The 16,771-nt window shown below is 33.9% G+C and overlaps 2 protein-coding genes across 5 annotated transcripts; one reads left to right on the forward strand and one right to left on the reverse strand.

Annotated features, from left to right (window-relative positions):
• The first annotated feature begins 1,045 nt into the window (after positions 1-1,045).
• Positions 1,046-10,808, forward strand: LOC106778848 (transcriptional corepressor SEUSS). Of its 4 annotated transcripts, none has more exons than XM_022776331.1 (11): positions 1,046-1,411; positions 1,522-1,645; positions 2,158-3,231; positions 3,324-3,443; positions 3,725-3,773; positions 3,939-4,153; positions 4,272-4,340; positions 4,725-4,822; positions 6,578-6,671; positions 8,004-8,073; positions 9,457-10,808. In XM_022776331.1, exons 3-11 carry the CDS (start codon positions 2,188-2,190, stop codon positions 10,425-10,427), a joined length of 2,730 nt encoding a protein of 909 aa, XP_022632052.1. In that variant the 5' UTR covers positions 1,046-1,411; positions 1,522-1,645; positions 2,158-2,187; the 3' UTR covers positions 10,428-10,808. The 4 variants fall into 4 exon arrangements, with proteins under 4 accessions (XP_022632052.1, XP_014522328.1, XP_022632051.1 ...); XM_014666842.2 differs by lacking the exon at positions 1,522-1,645 and adding an exon at positions 1,863-2,072; XM_022776330.1 differs by lacking the exon at positions 1,522-1,645 and having other exon boundaries at positions 1,863-3,231.
• Positions 10,809-10,875: 67 nt separating this feature from the next.
• On the reverse strand, positions 10,876-12,506 carry LOC106778849 (thioredoxin M-type, chloroplastic-like). Its single transcript, XM_014666843.2, has 2 exons — positions 12,003-12,506; positions 10,876-11,417 (listed from the first exon to the last, which is right to left on the reverse strand). Exons 1-2 carry the CDS (start codon positions 12,214-12,216, stop codon positions 11,098-11,100), a joined length of 534 nt encoding a protein of 177 aa, XP_014522329.1. The 5' UTR covers positions 12,217-12,506; the 3' UTR covers positions 10,876-11,097.
• Between the last annotated feature and the right edge of the window lie 4,265 nt (positions 12,507-16,771).

Raw genomic sequence — 16,771 nt, forward strand, 5'->3', positions numbered from 1 at the left:
AACTTGGCCCACCATGGGTTCGGATTGAGTTGAGTTTGAAAAAATTATATTTTTTTATGGGAATTAAATTTCAATTCCGCTCATTTAAATCGGTTCATACGGGTTGCCCGTAGTGGATCGGGTTGACCCACCAACCCGCCTAACTAATTTTATTTTATTAAAATTTAATTTTAATTTTATGAAAATATATTTATTTTTTTTTTCTTGAATATTTTTTAAGTTTCTTATTTTCAAAATTAATTAAATACCATGTTGGCAGTGAAATTTGTGATTAAAATTTGTTTAGATTTGTATTATAAAAAGTTTATAATTTTTTTATTTTAAAAAATTATAATTAAGTGAGCTTCTGAGCCAATCCATTTGGCTCTCACTAACTGACAACCCATAATAGGTAAAGCCGAATTACTCATTTTGACAGTTGTAATTATAAATATGTGAGCAATTCTCCTACACTTCTATTAATTTTTGGAAAATGATATTTTAACACCAATTTTTTGACACCATTTTGACACTGCACACGTGTCAAAATGTGGTTGGACGATTTTAAATTAAAAAAAAACTTTGGTTTTTCTCTTCCAAATATGTCCTTACCTCAATATTTTTTAATTTAAAAATGTCCAATCACATTTTGACATGTGTGCAGTATAAAAATAGTGTAAAAAATTGGTGTTAAAATGTCATTTTTCCTTAATTTTTTACACTTTAAAAAAAATCCTATTATACCCTTTTTCGTAATAATTTTATCTTATAAAAAAAACAGTTTAAAACACAAAAACTAATTAAGCTAATTACAGATTTTAGGTTAGGTGAAAGCAATCATCCACCTAATTGGCACAAAACATGACACACATTAAACTGGAGAGGGACGACCACGGTAAAAAGAATAACATAAAAAGGATATAAAAGTAATTTGACATTGCGCCTATGTGCTAGAGATAATGATGATGATACTGATGCACAAGGATATTGATGATGAGATAACATCATTATGAATGATGATCAACAGCATGGTGCATGTGCATAACGAGAGTGGAATGGTATTTGACTTCATGTTTTGAGAGGAGGAGGAAGAGAGAGAAAGGAATAGAAGGGAAAAGAAAGGACCAAAGAATGAAGAAAATTCAATCGGATCGAATACAATCTTGACGTCCGCAATGACCCTTTCTCTCTTTCTCTCTCTACATTTTCTCTCTCTAGAACACACGCCATGAAGCAGCAGCAACAACAACAGTGCGTTTCACTGAGATTAAAGAAGATGCTGCTGCTTCTGCACTGAGAAAACCCTAGACACTTATACTGGATGCGAACTCGTAAACCCCAAGTGCAAAGTTTCACGCTTTTCGTTCATTCTCACTTTGTTGATCACTCACAGGATTCTGTCACTGTTCAATTTCGCAAATTTCAACTCTCGGTGAGTCATGGCAACTGTTAACGTTACACTTCAGACGTTTGACCCTTTCACCTATGTTTCTGTTCCTGTTTTTTTTTTTTAATACCGCATCCCATTGGTCTCATTTGTAGCTCTGGATCGCTGATTCGCTTAAGCTAAGCTTCGATCGGCTGCTATTTTTGTAACTACTGTGATGAAGTTTATGCCTTACACTTTTCCCCCTTTTTTTAATTAAGCTTGGACTTTTAAAAAATGGTAATTCTTCGGGTTTTATTGATTTTGGTGTGAGATGTGTGTTAATTTAATTGATTTTTTTTTCTTTTAATTTTTAGTTTTTTTTTTCTTGTAGTGTTTAGTGTGATAATATAATTTGTTGAGAATTTTCGGCCTTGTTTTTTGTTAATGGTTTTTCTTGGGTATTATTGTGTGCACTGATGGATGGGTTGGATCTGAGAAGTCATGTGTTGTACAGAGATTCATGCGAGAGCTGTTTGGAGGTTGCTCCTTTAAGGGAGCTAGCGCAATTGTAATGTTCAGAATCAAAGAATGTTTCTTGGTTTTGGTTTTCTTTGGTGTATGGCTTGTGTTTGATAAAACTCAGCACCACGTACTTCTGTTGGATCACAGAGAAGACTTTTGCCTTGAACTCGGGGTTGAAGTAGTACTTTCTGGGTTGAGCGTTGTGAGCGTGCCCAGTTTCTCACAAGCTGTTGTGTAATTTTACTTTGTTGAACTTGTGTTTTAAGTAACTTAGTTGTTATGCTTAGGTGATTGCTTGAAGGCCGTGACATAGAAAGATGGTGCCTCCGGGGCCACCCACTCCCATTGGTGGTGCCCAGTCTGTTTCACCCTCTCTTTTAAGATCAAATTCTGGAATGCTAGGAGCTCAAGGGGGTCCCATGCCGTCGCAGACATCTTTCCCTTCACTTGTGTCTCCGCGTACTCAGTTCAACAACATGAACATTCTAGGAAATATGTCCAATGTAACTTCCATACTGAATCAATCTTTCCCAAATGGAGCTCCAAATCCTGGGCTATCTGGTCCAGGAAGTAGCCAACGTGGAACAATTGATACTGGAGCTGAAACAGATCCACTCTCCACTGTTGGTAATGGAATGAGCTTCAATAATTCTTCTTCCACGTTTGTACAGTCAAATATAGTAAATGCTGCTTCCTCTGGTCAAGGTCAGGGTCAACAATTTTCAAACCCTTCTAGTAACCAGATGTTGCCTGATCAACAACATTCCCAACAGCTCGAACCTCAAAATTTCCAACACAGTCAGCAGTCAATGCAACAGTTCTCTGGTCCTCTAAATACACAGCAGCTGCCTCCGCAGCAGCATTTTCAATCAATTCGAGGAGGTATAGGTGGCATGGGACCCGTAAAGCTAGAGCCCCAGGTAAACAACGATCAACTTGCACAGCAGCAGCAGCCGTTGCAATCTTTAAGGAGCCTTTCTTCAGTTAAATTGGAGCCACAACAAATGCAGACAATGAGAACATTGGGACCTGTTAAAATGGAGCCTCAACACTCTGATCAACCATTATTTTTGCAGCAGCAGCAACAACAACAACAACAGCAATTCCTCCACATGTCAAGTCAATCATCCCAGGCTACTGCTGCCCAGATCAATCTTTTGCGTCAGCACAGGCTTTTACAGTTACAACAACAACACCAGCAGCAGCAACTCTTGAAGGCAATGCCTCAGCAACGTTCCCAGCTACCACAGCAATTTCAACAGCAGAACATGCTAATGAGATCTGTGAAACCAGCTTATGAACCCGGGATGTGTGCTAGGCGGCTGACACATTACATGTATCAGCAACAACATAGACCTGAAGTAAGAACCGACTATGATCCTATGTATTGACCTTATTCTATTTTTGCATATCATGTCTTATTAAGAGATATTTTCAATTTGATCTCATATAGGATAACAATATTGAGTTCTGGAGAAAGTTTGTTGCTGAATATTTTGCTCCTAATGCCAAGAAGAAATGGTGTGTTTCTATGTATGGAAGTGGAAGACAAACAACTGGAGTTTTCCCTCAGGTATGTTCCTAGAGAAAACCTTATAAATCAAATTGTTTGTCTTATTAATTCGTTATCCTGTATAACCCTATCTAAGTTTATGAATTAATCATTTGACTGCATGATTGATTGTACATTTATTGCGATTTTGTTGTCATGATTTCCATATAATGTCTCTTTAGGACTTCAGTAACAAATTGCTTTGAATGTTGCAATGGCTAGATTCTGGTATTCAATATAGTAGTTTCATTGTTGCTAAGTGGCAGTTTAACATTACAGATGAATTCTTTAAATTTTTGCAGGATGTATGGCACTGCGAAATATGTAATCGCAAGCCTGGACGTGGTTTTGGTAAGTTTTGGTTTTTGAGGTTATTTTTCTTGTATATCCCTGTTCAGTCTACTTTTTGGTTCTTTTCTGTTTGAATGTTACCATCTTAAAATATATGTGAAGTATTTGCAAATGGTTGTGTGGTGCTTATTGCCTTTCTGAAAGGTCATATTTTTTTTTTCCCAGAAGCAACTGTTGAGGTTCTTCCCCGGCTTTTCAAGATAAAGTATGAAAGTGGAACTTTGGAAGAACTACTTTATGTTGACATGCCTCGTGAATATCATAATTCCTCTGGTCAGATTGTACTAGATTATGCTAAAGCAATACAAGAAAGTGTTTTTGAGCAACTTCGTGTTGTTCGTGATGGTCAACTGCGAATAGTTTTCTCTCCAGACCTGAAGGTTATATATAGAAATATTAACATTAAAATAATTTAATAGCTTATATGTTATTGTCATTATTGATTTTCTTTATATGAAAGACAGATTAATATTTTCATGTTTTTTATTTCATTTGCAGATTTGTTCTTGGGAATTTTGTGCTCGGCGCCATGAGGAGCTCATACCCAGGAGATTGTTAATACCACAGGTTGCCATTAAATACATTCTGACTGGACTTTGTAATTACAACTATTGCACTATCTGTTTATTTAAAAAGACAAGAATATTTTGCTGATTGATATTGATTAATGAGCCCATTTTCTCTTTGTTGGTTTTTGTTAGTCTTGATAAATTTCTTCCGTTACTGTAGGTGTGTAGTTAGTTTCCAGATTGACATTTGATGAGATCTATGCTGGGATATAGTCTTGTTGCTAGTAGTATGATTGTTATTCTGTTAGGAATGCCTTTTGTAATGCTGGTTTTGTACTGTAGAAAATTTGACAGAATAGTTCTTTGCTAAGCATTTAGTTTAGATATTATACATTATGGTATTTTATTATCTTATTATTATTATTATTATTATGATATACAGGTTAGCCAGCTTGGAGCAGTTGCACAAAAGTACCAGGCTTTTACTCAAAATGCAACACCAAATATATCTGTTCAAGAATTACAAAACAACTGCAATATGTAAGTCAATTTTTCTATTAACCTTTTTGTTAATAATTGTGTTCTTTTTTTTTTATTTAAAACTTAACAATATATTTTTTTTAATTATATTGGACCTTTCATATTACAAGACCATGGAATGGGGGCACGACTTACTTTCGTTACCTGTCTGAATAGGGATTCATATGAATGTTTGGCCATGCTTATCTACATTAGCCCAGCTCTAACTGGAGTTGCTTCTGCTGTTCTTACAAATAAGAACTGGTTCTTTTTAGGTTGCACCACTATCGGAGTTCATTGGGCTCCTTATGTAAGAACTGTTCTTACATAAGAACTGTGTTCTTGTCATAAAAAACATTATTTTTAGTTTCAGATTCAACATAAGAAAATAGCTATAGTTTACCTTCTCCATTGGAGTCTCATTGATGACCTTCTCTGTCAGCTTCTTCTGTGTTTTGTGAAGCAGTTTTGTCAGGATTGTGATTAAAATCTTGAGTTTGCTTGATTTGGAAATCTTGCTTCCTGTTAACAAGCTGGATTTTGAGTAAGATCATGAAGTGGTAGGATGTAAACAACCACCTAATAGGATCGGAGTGAATTGGTATAATTGGTTCTTTCTCTGGTATTGCCACTTTTGGGTTGGGTTAGGTGACCTGGTTTTCCCCAAGTTTGTTTTAATAGATTTTTTTGTTGTCCTAATTTAACAGTTTCTGTTTCTCCCCCTTTTATAGACCCGGACAAATTGTATCTGTCTTTTTCGTCTACCCCTCATCGATCCTCTGTCTCTTGGCCTCTCTCGGTCTCTCAGTCTTCACTTGACTCCTGTGTCTATGATCTGCGTTCAGGATCCAGCTCTTGTACTTGTAAAATAAATATTTAAACTTTTAACTGAATTTCAGTGATTTTATTTCACATATTATCTAATTATACTATCATTATCATATTTTTACATTGAAATATATTTTTGGTAGGATCTTATGACCCTTGTTAGGATCCTACATTTTACATCTTTGTAACCGTCCTCCTGATCTTGATACAGTTACTGTCCGCAGCTTCTCTGCTGCCTTCACTGTTCTCAGATCTGAATTCATCATTTTCTGCAACCTCAACAATGGAATGAGCCATATGTTTTCTATTTGTTTTTTATTTTAGGCATGTGGCTAGATTATGTTCGTGTAACTTTTGCTTTTATCTGGTGATTGCTATTACATTTGCTGTGTTGTGTAATGTTTGTGATTTTTGAAGGTAGTCAGATAGTATTTTAATGTTCAAGTGACTAGTTTTACTTTAAATGTTTGCTGTGCAAAGCTGAAACCGTCTTTTTGTTTGTATTGTAGCTCCCCCTCCCCCTCTTGAAGTTTGAGTCTTATAAAAATTTCTTTAATTTTAAATATAGTTTTTGACAACAAATTTATTGTTAAGTGTGAACACATTATTGAAATAATATATATATTTTTATTGTCTCAAAATTAAAATTTAAATGAATTTTTTTTGCATGTTAGGCCAATCTATTTCAAATATATAGATTTTTGTATTTTATTTTATTTCAGATATTGGTGTCTCGAGTCTCACTGTCACGAAACTCTGGGATGTGTTGCATGCTTTTGTACATTCATTTCCAATTCGTGTATATTCTATTTTCTTCTGTTTTGTCTACTGTCTATAATTTTAATTGCACTAGTCCTTTTACTTGACCTCTTTTTGTCTTAATTAGGTTTTACTTTTCATGAAAGTTTGTATTCTTTCTTTTAATATTTTTATACACTTCTTTTCCAGGTTTGTTGCATCAGCCCGTCAGTTGGCTAAAGCCTTAGAAGTACCATTGGTTAATGATCTAGGATACACAAAGAGATATGTGCGCTGCCTACAGGTAGTATTCCATTCTTAAGATATTGCTTAACACCGGATACTTTTAGTGTTTAATTTTAGTATATATTTTATTGTGGGAATTTGTGTATTTATTTCCTTTTAATATTTCAAATTGCACTTGGTTTCTTTTTCCGGAACCAGTGTGTCTGTGAGTAGTAAGTATAATACGATTCACAATACAAATTGTACGATACGATTTAGTCCCTCGACAATATGAATCGTATGATGAATCATTTTTGTTCCTGAATCGTGTTCGAATTGCATGATACAAGTTGAATCATGATTCGATTTGCAATTTGTTTTTGCACCTCTCACATTCGCCCATGCTTCTGTGCACCTGCTCTCTGCGTTCATGACTTGCACTTGCTGTGCGGTGGTGACTGTGTGGTGGTGCGGTGATGGTGGCAGTGGTCCTCTGATTTGTGCAGGGAGGATGCTTTTGTTCTGTGCTGGAGCGTGTTTTTGATTTTAGGGTCATTTTACGTGGTTGACAGTGGCACGATGTGGCCTTCTCTACTTTCATGAGTAAAGACAGATGACCCTAGGGTTTTTTAGTGGGTTAGAAATGGGCCTGTTTCTAACCTAAAATTTTAGCACATTTAATTTAAAATATTTAAAGTGCAATTAGTAAATAGAAACTCTCTCAAATTATTACTGGACCCAAAAGAAGAAAGGTGAGTATGGAAACGCCGCATCCAAAAAATTTTTTTTGGGTCAAATATTTATTAACCCATGTATATATATAATATATATCATTTCACAAAGGAGTTGGGTCATACAACCTAACCCAATCCAATCATTATAATATTAACTTAATTTATTACTATGTACCTCTCTTTTTTAATGTAATTGTTACTATTAATTTCACTTTACATGTTTGTGTATTTTGTTATATTTTTTAAATATTTATGAATCTTACAATTTGGTGGAGTCATAGGCTATGATTTGCTATTACCATCATATCCTTGACTGTTGAATTTGTGAACAGAACAACCCATTTGCCTTGGTTGTTGTAATAGGGAAACCTTGTTTTTTTGTTTTGTTTCTCTCAATATGACTGCAAATATAGCAATTATGCTGGTTTCTATTCATGTTTTGATAAGATCTCCTGAGAGATGCGTTGCAGCCCATGTTTGATGGTGCATTTAGATTGTTATAGATAATTAGACTTCTGGAAGAGGGATTATCGAGGGCTAAATTCAGTATTTACAAGAGAATAAATGATGCATTTATCAGAACATTGAGTTTCATTTTTATAATAATCTCCAATGAATTCTATTCATACAGAGTGAATACAACAAACTTAGTTTATTGTTTCTTGTTTATACTGCAGATATCAGAAGTTGTAAATAGTATGAAAGACTTGATAGATTACAGCAGGGAAACTGAGACTGGACCTATGGGTAAGTCAATAACTTCCTTGTTTATTTCTCATTTTTAAGTCTGGACACGAGTGTGTCTGTAAATAACACTTTATTTTGAGAAGAGAACTCTGTTCCTTGTACTGTTGAAATTTTGGTTTTGCTATTTCTATTTTCCAATTAAAAAATTTCATTGTGTAGAAATAGCAAGCCTTGTGATGCATTTAATTTCATACTTGACTTTTATACATTACAGTTTAGAATTGTGTTTTGGATATAACTTTTTGTCTCAACATACATTTGGTTGATATATGAGGAGCTTGCATCCAACCTTTCTAAGCGACGCCTGGTAATGCAAGTTTCCTTCTGACAAAGAGGTTGTCAAAGATACAAATGATAGATGATTGATTGTTCATGATCTGGTTAAGAGGTGGTCCTGGACATTCAAGTTGTAAATGTATAGTTGTACTTGAAAAGCCTACTAACGACTGTTGTTAAATGTTAGGGTCTGTCTCTGGATTTTAGGGATAGTGGAGGTAACTTTCATGGAAGATTGATATAAGTCTCGTTGTTTGGTCACTTGAATAAAGTCTTAGCCTGCACGAAATTTACCTTTTATGTCCAGGAGAGAAATAAATATCAATATGTAATTGCTGTATACTCTACCGAACTGATTTATGCATATAGAGAAATTGCAATGTAGTCCCTCTTGTTATTTTGCTTTGGAATCTGGCTTGGAGATGTAGTTGCTTTGATAATAATGATAAATAGATGTTGAAGGGAGTCAAGAGTGGACAATTGGAGTTCATTTCCTAGAGATTTATTTGTTTGAGTTTACTATTAGGCTATTTCAGCTTGAGATTCATGACTGTTATTTGGGAGCAAAGACATCTCCTTTTGTTAGCTGTTTTACTTTGTTCTTGAATCCTGTTTCTGTATCTTGGTATTGATGTCTCTGACTTCCTAACATTACGATATTTTTGTGTCTATTTTGGGGGGCACAGATATACAAGATACACTCATTTAATATTTTCAAATAGGAAGTTTGGTACGTTTGAGGTCATGATACTGATGAAAGTTGACTGAACTTCTTGAGGAGCAAACCTTTTCCTTCGTGCTTTTTTGCCCCAAGCATTGAACCATTTTTGTTTAACATGACATTGATTATATGAAACTAATTCTGCAGTGACATCTTTCTTTGATCCCTGCACCTAATTGGGAAAATGAGCTCTAACTCTTTCCGTTATTGTTCTGTAATTTTTTTCTCACTTAATTGGGGGAAAGTTTACGTCTTTGGGATAACTTGTATCTTGTTTTCTCAAAATCTCATGAATATTTTGTTTTCTTAGTAATTATTTCCAGTTGTTTGATCATGATAATAGGTTAATGAAATTTCTTTCTTTCTATTATTTTTTCATCTCTCAGATAGCTTGGCAAAATTCCCTCGGAGAACAAATGGTTCTTCTGGACCTCGTGGTCAAGCACAACAGCATGAAGAACAATTACAGCAGCAGCAGCAACAGCAACAAATGTTGACCCATAATTCAAATGGTGATCAAAACTCGGTACAAGCTGCTGCCATGCAAATTGCTTCTAGCAATGGTATGGTCAGTGTGAATAACAATGTCAACTCAGCATCCACATCAACTACCACAAGTACTATCGTTGGACTTCTCCACCAGAATTCAATGAATTCTAGACAACAAAGTTCAATGAACAATGCAAGTAGTCCATATGGAGGTAGTTCCGTTCAGATTCCATCCCCAGGTTCCTCCAATACAGTGCCACAGGTCCAGCCAAACTCATCCCCTTTTCAATCACCAACGCCTTCTTCTAACAACCCCCCACAAACATCTCACCCTACTTTAACATCGGGCAATCACATGAATACAACTAACTCAGCAGCTAATATTTCCATGCAACAGCAGCAGCCATCTATTTCTGGTGATCCTGACCCTAGTGATACTCAAAGCTCAGTCCAGAAAATCATACATGAAATGATGATGTCCTCTCAGATTAATGGCACAGGAGGAATGATCGGTGTTGGTTCTCTTGGAAATGATGTGAAAAATGTAAATGGTATTCTGCCAGTGAGTGCCAATACAGGGCTCAATGGTGGTGGCAATGGCTTGATGGGTAATGGGTCAATGAACAGTAATTCAGGTGTCGGGGTTGGTAATTACGGCACAATGGCTCTTGGTCAATCCGCTATGCCTAATGGAATGAGAGCTGCTGTGGTGAATAATTCAATCATGAATGGAAGGGGGGGAATGGCATCTCTTGCTCGGGATCAAGCTATGAATCATCAACAGGATTTATCAAACCAACTACTTAGTGGGCTAGGGGCAGTAAATGGTTTTAATAATCTTCAATTTGATTGGAAACCTTCTCCTTGAGAGTCGTTGTGGATGGTATGGATGTTGTGGTTCTTGAAAGCTTCTCATGCAACATGAGCAATGGTATTTCCATCGGCCCCCGATGATGGCAGAGTATTTGGGTTGGGTAGTGATAGGGCGTAGGCCACTGTGCCAATATATGATTTTATATATAAGAAATGAAAATTTGTTGGCTGGTTGTGTGGCTGATGGGGCTCATTTTTCTTGTGAATTCAAGTGTAACGTTTTTTTATTAATATTTCTTGCGAGCTTTTCACAAACTCATCCTTGATATACGCACTCGCTTGAGGAAGGTGACAAGTTTTGGGATTCAAAAAGCAGCTGGTTGTTGGGGGAATTGTAAATTATTGTTCCAAGCAATGATCAATTTGAAGTTCCTAAGCACGGGGAAGTAATCAACATTCAAACGTTGAATGAGGTCTGTTTATCCAATGTAACCTTTACAAAATGAAAAAAAAGGAGTACAAGTATTACTTCCAAGTGTCAAGCCACTGATGAAAAGATGGTTCTTGAACATATAAACAGACACTATCTATTGCCTTATAAGGGCATGGAAAAAAAATGAAAGAGAATGAAATTTGCAATGTGACTATTATCACTTCTCCCTTTACAGTCCTTTCATTTTTGGCATTTGGCATTGTAATGCTTGCCATTATTTGGCACTACCAGCTTATAAATCAACATATTTTTCAATTGTCGCTGACAGAGTAGACTTGGGAACTGCACCGATTATGCTTTCTTTTTTCTCTCCATTCTTGAAGAACAGAACTGTTGGTATGCTTCTGATGCCGTACTGAGTTGCTATGTTTGGGGAGTCATCTGTGTTAAGCTTGTAGCAGGCAATTTTGTCACCATATTGCTTCGCTAACTCATCGATAACAGGTGCTATCATCCTGCATGGGCCACACCACGGTGCCCAAAATTCTACCAGAACAGGGGTTTCATTGGCTATCACAAGTTTGTTCCAGCTTGAGTCAGTCACCACTTTCACTGCCATGTTTGAGCACATGTATTATTTCATCATACAAAACAACACAGAAAGAGAATCACTTAATTACAACTTCCACCTAAATGCTTTCTTATATGCCCTTTGGAGCTCTTCGTAAAGCAACTGCCACTAGTTTTTAACAATGCCAAGTCTAATTAATTAGCCCAAAACCATGAAAACATAGTTAAGTCTTTAACATTCTTTCCAATAAGTGAATTCATTAATAGATAATGACACCCACAAAATTTCATAATATCTAGTGAATTGTAATCTACAATAAATATTTTTAAATCATGTTAATGTTTGAGTAAAGAATAATTCTAACTCCTGTAACACCATGTTATAAAATACTGAATGCATTTTAAATATTCAAAACATTGAAAACAAGGTACTGCTAGGAGAGTTCACACTTGTAGGTGGATATAGCATAGCTCTTGTAAGGTACTTTTGGAAAGTAGACTATCGAATTAAACACATGCTGAAATTCCTAATACGAATTAAAATGGAAAAGCATGTAGAAAGAAGGTTACTCAGTACAATTCAATAAATAGAAAGACTGAAAGCTTGCATCTGAGATAATCACTTACCTTCATTTACTGCTTCACGAGCATTACAAACAAAACGGGATTTTCGGTAGGTTGAATAGAGAGATTGGTATGAGAGTTTTGTGTTTGACATGGATTTCTTGAAAGCTGTGTGAGTTGGGAAAACCAGCTTTTCCCTTGAAGTTGGAAAGCACGGAGAAAGGTGGGGTGTGGCTGTGCGCACTGTGGTTACTCCTAAACACTTCTCCAAAGCCATGGTAGCTACCAACGTGCTTTTCTCTAAAGCTCTGTTAGAAAATACACTCCTCAACTTCTGGATAAGCTTTTCCACTTTTCGGTTTCATTATGTATTATCTATCTATCTCCGTATGTGGATATTATTACAAGATTGTGAGGTTCTAAGAAGGCTCAAATTCATGTGGATGTCAATAAACCTTTTTCTCCCACTAAAACCTACAAATTCTCCAAACAAATATCACAACCAGAAACTCAGGACTGCATTACCATCAAGCAACCCAAAAGGACACTAAACAGTAATCAACACCTAAATTTTTTAGTCTACAAGATATGCATAAACTTATAATTAATAGGACTTTTTTTTTTTTGGGTAAATTAGTAATCTAGAATTGATGTGATATGAGCTCCATGAGATCATGTGGTTATCAAAAGAAATACTAGGTCAGAACTGGTTAGGATAGGAATCAACCAATCCACTTTTCCACTCTCAATCTTATTCATAAACAGTAAGCATCCTTATCAACCCACATCATACACCATCTTTCATCTTTCGATTATATTCTTAAAATATGGATTCTATGTTCAGTGTTGTCCATTTAATATATCTTAAAATATATTTTTTAATATAGCAAAATCAGAATTTTAAAAATATAATAAAAAAATAACACAAAAAAAAAAAACATAATAGAAAACCTTTTTCTACTTTATACGTTCCATAATCACATATGGATCATACCGTCTCTGCTATTGCTAACTAGACTTTCTTCAAACCTCTCTAATGGTGGTTTTGGGATGAAAGAAAAAAAAAAGTTGCAACTAAAGAACATTGTTTTTGCATCGCTAATTTACCATTTCATATTAATAAGTAATTGATGATGTTGTTATTGATAACATATTAATATTTTATTATTAATGGTTGACGACATATTAAGATACACTCTAATTGTTTAATTTTCAAAAATTAGAAAAAGTCACAAATTTAATATAAAATTAAAGTGAAGTCTAGTAATTTTAATCTTTATATTTAAAAAAATTACGTTTTAATTATCGTACGAATACCTCTTGTTATATCTTTTAATTCTTGTTAGTTTTCTGACAATATGAAACTGCTATACATAATGATGAAAATGTTAGAAGAACTTTAAAATGTAAGTCTGGAAAAAGAAATGAACATGTATATAGAGAATAAATGATTATCTTAATCGATTTTTGGATTTGTATTCCTGTATGATCTTAAGGGTGTTTTCAGCATGAGAGAATAAGTTGCAACCTCAGAATTGTTGTCTTGATGGATACAAAAAGCAAATATCTGATTCAAATTCATAGTATGATTGTGACCGAACCACTGAAAAAGGCAACAAACATAAAGTTGATGGTCCCTATAACATGTGAATAATAATTTCTCATCATATAAAATTACTTGCCAATAATTTGGCCCTCTTCAATCTTAAGAAAAGAAGGCTCTTTTTCTGAGTTCTGTTTATGAAAAACTCTCTTTCTGGGCAGACAAATTGGTGGTTGAAGGACCTTATCTCTTCAATCACTGAACTTGTTTTTCAACAAATGACCAACCCTTTTCCACAAGTTGTTATCCATGATGGACCAAGATCATAAATTCATCAATTATACTTTTGTTGATTTGTAATATAGGAGGGAGAGACATATATATATATATATATATAATGTTGCAAAATAGTTAACCAAGTGTTAAAAAAATTCTTTGAATTGGTTTAATATCAACCTATATTAACATGCATTGTTAGATTTATTAATTCAAGCTAATTACTATCTTTTTTGTATGATAACACATTGCATACACAGGATGTTATCACTTCAAGTCAAAACATTAAAATAGTGTTTTTTCTTCTTCTAAATTTGCTCACATGAGTATATTTTATAAAACAATGTAAATAAGTAAATTCTGCTGTCAAATACGATTCATATATAAAATATTATGTTTTCACATGAAACTATAAATTTGTATCACGACTTTAGGTAAAATAGTTGTTGTAGAAGCCACCTAGTTTATACATTTATCCCACAAACATTAAATATAAACAAGAATATAAATATTTACATACAAACAAGAATATAAAGTGCAATTGAAGAAGAAGAAAGAATTAAAAAACTAGAAAAAATTAATGTGGTTTGATTAGAGTGATAATATAATTTTAATTTACTTTCACTAATAAACTTGATTGAGAATAAGTTTTATTCTTAGAGTCCAAATCACATTCCTAAGACTTTATAAGAAGATTATATTTAGTTTTTAATTTAAGATGTTCTATCTTTGTTTTAAGATATTTTAGATGTATATAAATTTTGACATCATTTTAATTTGAATTGGGGTATATCTACAAAAAAAACTCTTACACTCAAGTTCGGTAGTGCATCAGATGGTAATAAATATCATAAATTATTTATCTTATGAACAATGTTACTTTTAGTGTTATGGGCTTTTACTTAGTTGGGCTCTGGCTAGCTTGGTTATTACCTTTGTTAATTTGTTTAGGGTTATGTTAATATGTATTATGCCTTAACCTGTACTAGTTATGCTTGATCCTTATTAGCTTTAGCAGAGATTTTCTCGTCAACATGATGTCGCTTTATCTAGTCCGAGATTATCTCAATCATATATAACACACTAGCCCATAAATTCAATATATGATCTAGGTGAGAGTCTCGATACACAATGAAAATTTATGCCACTTTGTCATCCTTCCATAGTTATATAATAGTCTCATAGTCTTGAGAAGCATAACGACGAGGAGACTTGATGGAGATGTATACATGATGTCAGAGGGAATGTTACTTGAAAAGGACAATGGCCAAGAGCTAGGATCATAGGATCTGAGAAGATCCAACACTTGAAGATGAAATGCCAGATGAAGAGGCACCACCCACGGGGCCTGCCGTTCAACACAGGTCTTCATAAACACCAATGTTACTCTCTGCTTGCTTAGTGATGGGGTTTGAGTGCCTAACGTTGGACCTTCTAGAATAAGCTCACCCAATGGTAAGGAGGTGGTACCCAACACCACTTAACGAGCAACTAGTTATTTAAGACATTAATATCTCATTTCAATATACACTTCAACAAATGAGACCCTCATTGTTAAAGGACTAGGCTTTGCCATCAAATTTATGATCAATTGCTCTTAATTTGACACTTTTTTTGCCATTACTAAAATCCATCGGTATATATCTTTATTATGTTTTTTTCTTCCTCCTCATATTTATCTTTTTCCATTTTTTCTTTTGTATCTCATCCTTCTCCTCTCCTCGTCGTGCCTCTACCACTACCATTGTTGTTGCTGCCATTATGTCTTTTTCCACCACCTTGGAGCCCTCCCTCTCATTTTTTTCTCCTATTCTTCCTCTTCCTTCTATTTTTCCTTTTTCTCTTTCTTCTCCTCTTACTCCTCCTCCAACCCCGGCCACCATCATCATTACACCACTATCACTAATGCCTTTCTTCCTTCACCTTTTCTCCTTCTTCTTTCTCCTTTTCTTCTTTTCACACATCTCTCTTTAATATATAAAAAAAATCTCATCAAACTTAATAGAGAATTAACTGCTCATTTTATTGGTGAAAAAGTCTGACAATAATAGAAATTACAAATTAGTGTTAAAATTTATTGACAAAATAAAGCATCAAACATTATCAACAAAAATATTCATCGATAATCAAAGTATAATTTATTGATGAATCTTATGGACTAATTTTACTGACGGATGATTATCGATGAATATATTCATTGGTAATTTAAATTCTAAAATTCGTTTATAAAGTCTAGAAGTGTCAAAATGGACTATGACGAGCCAATTTGTCAACCTGTCAAAACAAGGTAGGTTGGGTTGAAACTTTTAATCCTCCAACCCATTTTTACTCAGGTTGTCTAACCATCAAAATTGACAAGTCAAAAATAGACGAGTTCACTCTTAGACCACCAATTGTTGTTTTTTAATTTTTTTAACTTAAAATTTAAAATAAAAATAATTAAAAAGATTAATTTTTCTATATATCATTATAATTCAAATTATTAATACTTTTAAATTGAATTCAAACTATTAGTTATAATAAAGTAATTTAATATAATAATTATTTTAATTTATCTGATAAAAAATATTAATTAATCAATTAAAATTTAGAAAATATTTATATAATTAAATATACTTTAATTATTTATTTATAAGTATATATAGAAAAAAAATTAAAAATAAAAATTTTAAAACATTTTAAAAAAATAAAAATTTTGAAAAAGTGGACCCACCAATTCTCTCTGTAATGAGACGTGCTGTAATTGCTGACACGTTTTTTTATGATGGACCTGCTTAGTCTAGTCATTTATTTTTTGGAAACCAAGAACGAACTGGCCGAAATGGGCCAGATTGGTATATTTTTCCACTTCTAACAAAATCCAAATGATAATTTAGGTTTACTAAAAATATTTATTTGTAATTACAAAAAATCTTGTATTAATATACAAATGCATATTAGTTATATCACCATTAATAGGTATTAGAAACCATTTTAGAGATTTAAAAATTTATAACTAATTTTTATAAATTAC

Source organism: Vigna radiata, unplaced genomic scaffold (assembly GCF_000741045.1).
Source record: "Vigna radiata var. radiata cultivar VC1973A unplaced genomic scaffold, Vradiata_ver6 scaffold_184, whole genome shotgun sequence".
Taxonomy (NCBI): Eukaryota; Viridiplantae; Streptophyta; class Magnoliopsida; order Fabales; family Fabaceae; genus Vigna; species Vigna radiata.

Excerpts from the sequence above, each read along its gene's own strand:
- LOC106778849 (XM_014666843.2), bottom strand. The coding sequence starts at position 12,216 with ATGGCTTTGGAGAAGTGTTTAGGAGTAACCACAGTGCGCACAGCCACA. Across the intron at positions 11,418-12,002 it reads TCGTGAAGCAGTAAATGAAG|TGAAAGTGGTGACTGACTCA; the intron begins GTAAGTGATTAT and ends CAAACATGGCAG.
- LOC106778848 (XM_022776331.1), top strand. The coding sequence starts at position 2,188 with ATGGTGCCTCCGGGGCCACCCACTCCCATTGGTGGTGCCCAGTCTGTT. Across the intron at positions 3,232-3,323 it reads AGCAACAACATAGACCTGAA|GATAACAATATTGAGTTCTG; the intron begins GTAAGAACCGAC and ends GATCTCATATAG. Across the intron at positions 6,672-8,003 it reads GATATGTGCGCTGCCTACAG|ATATCAGAAGTTGTAAATAG; the intron begins GTAGTATTCCAT and ends TTTATACTGCAG.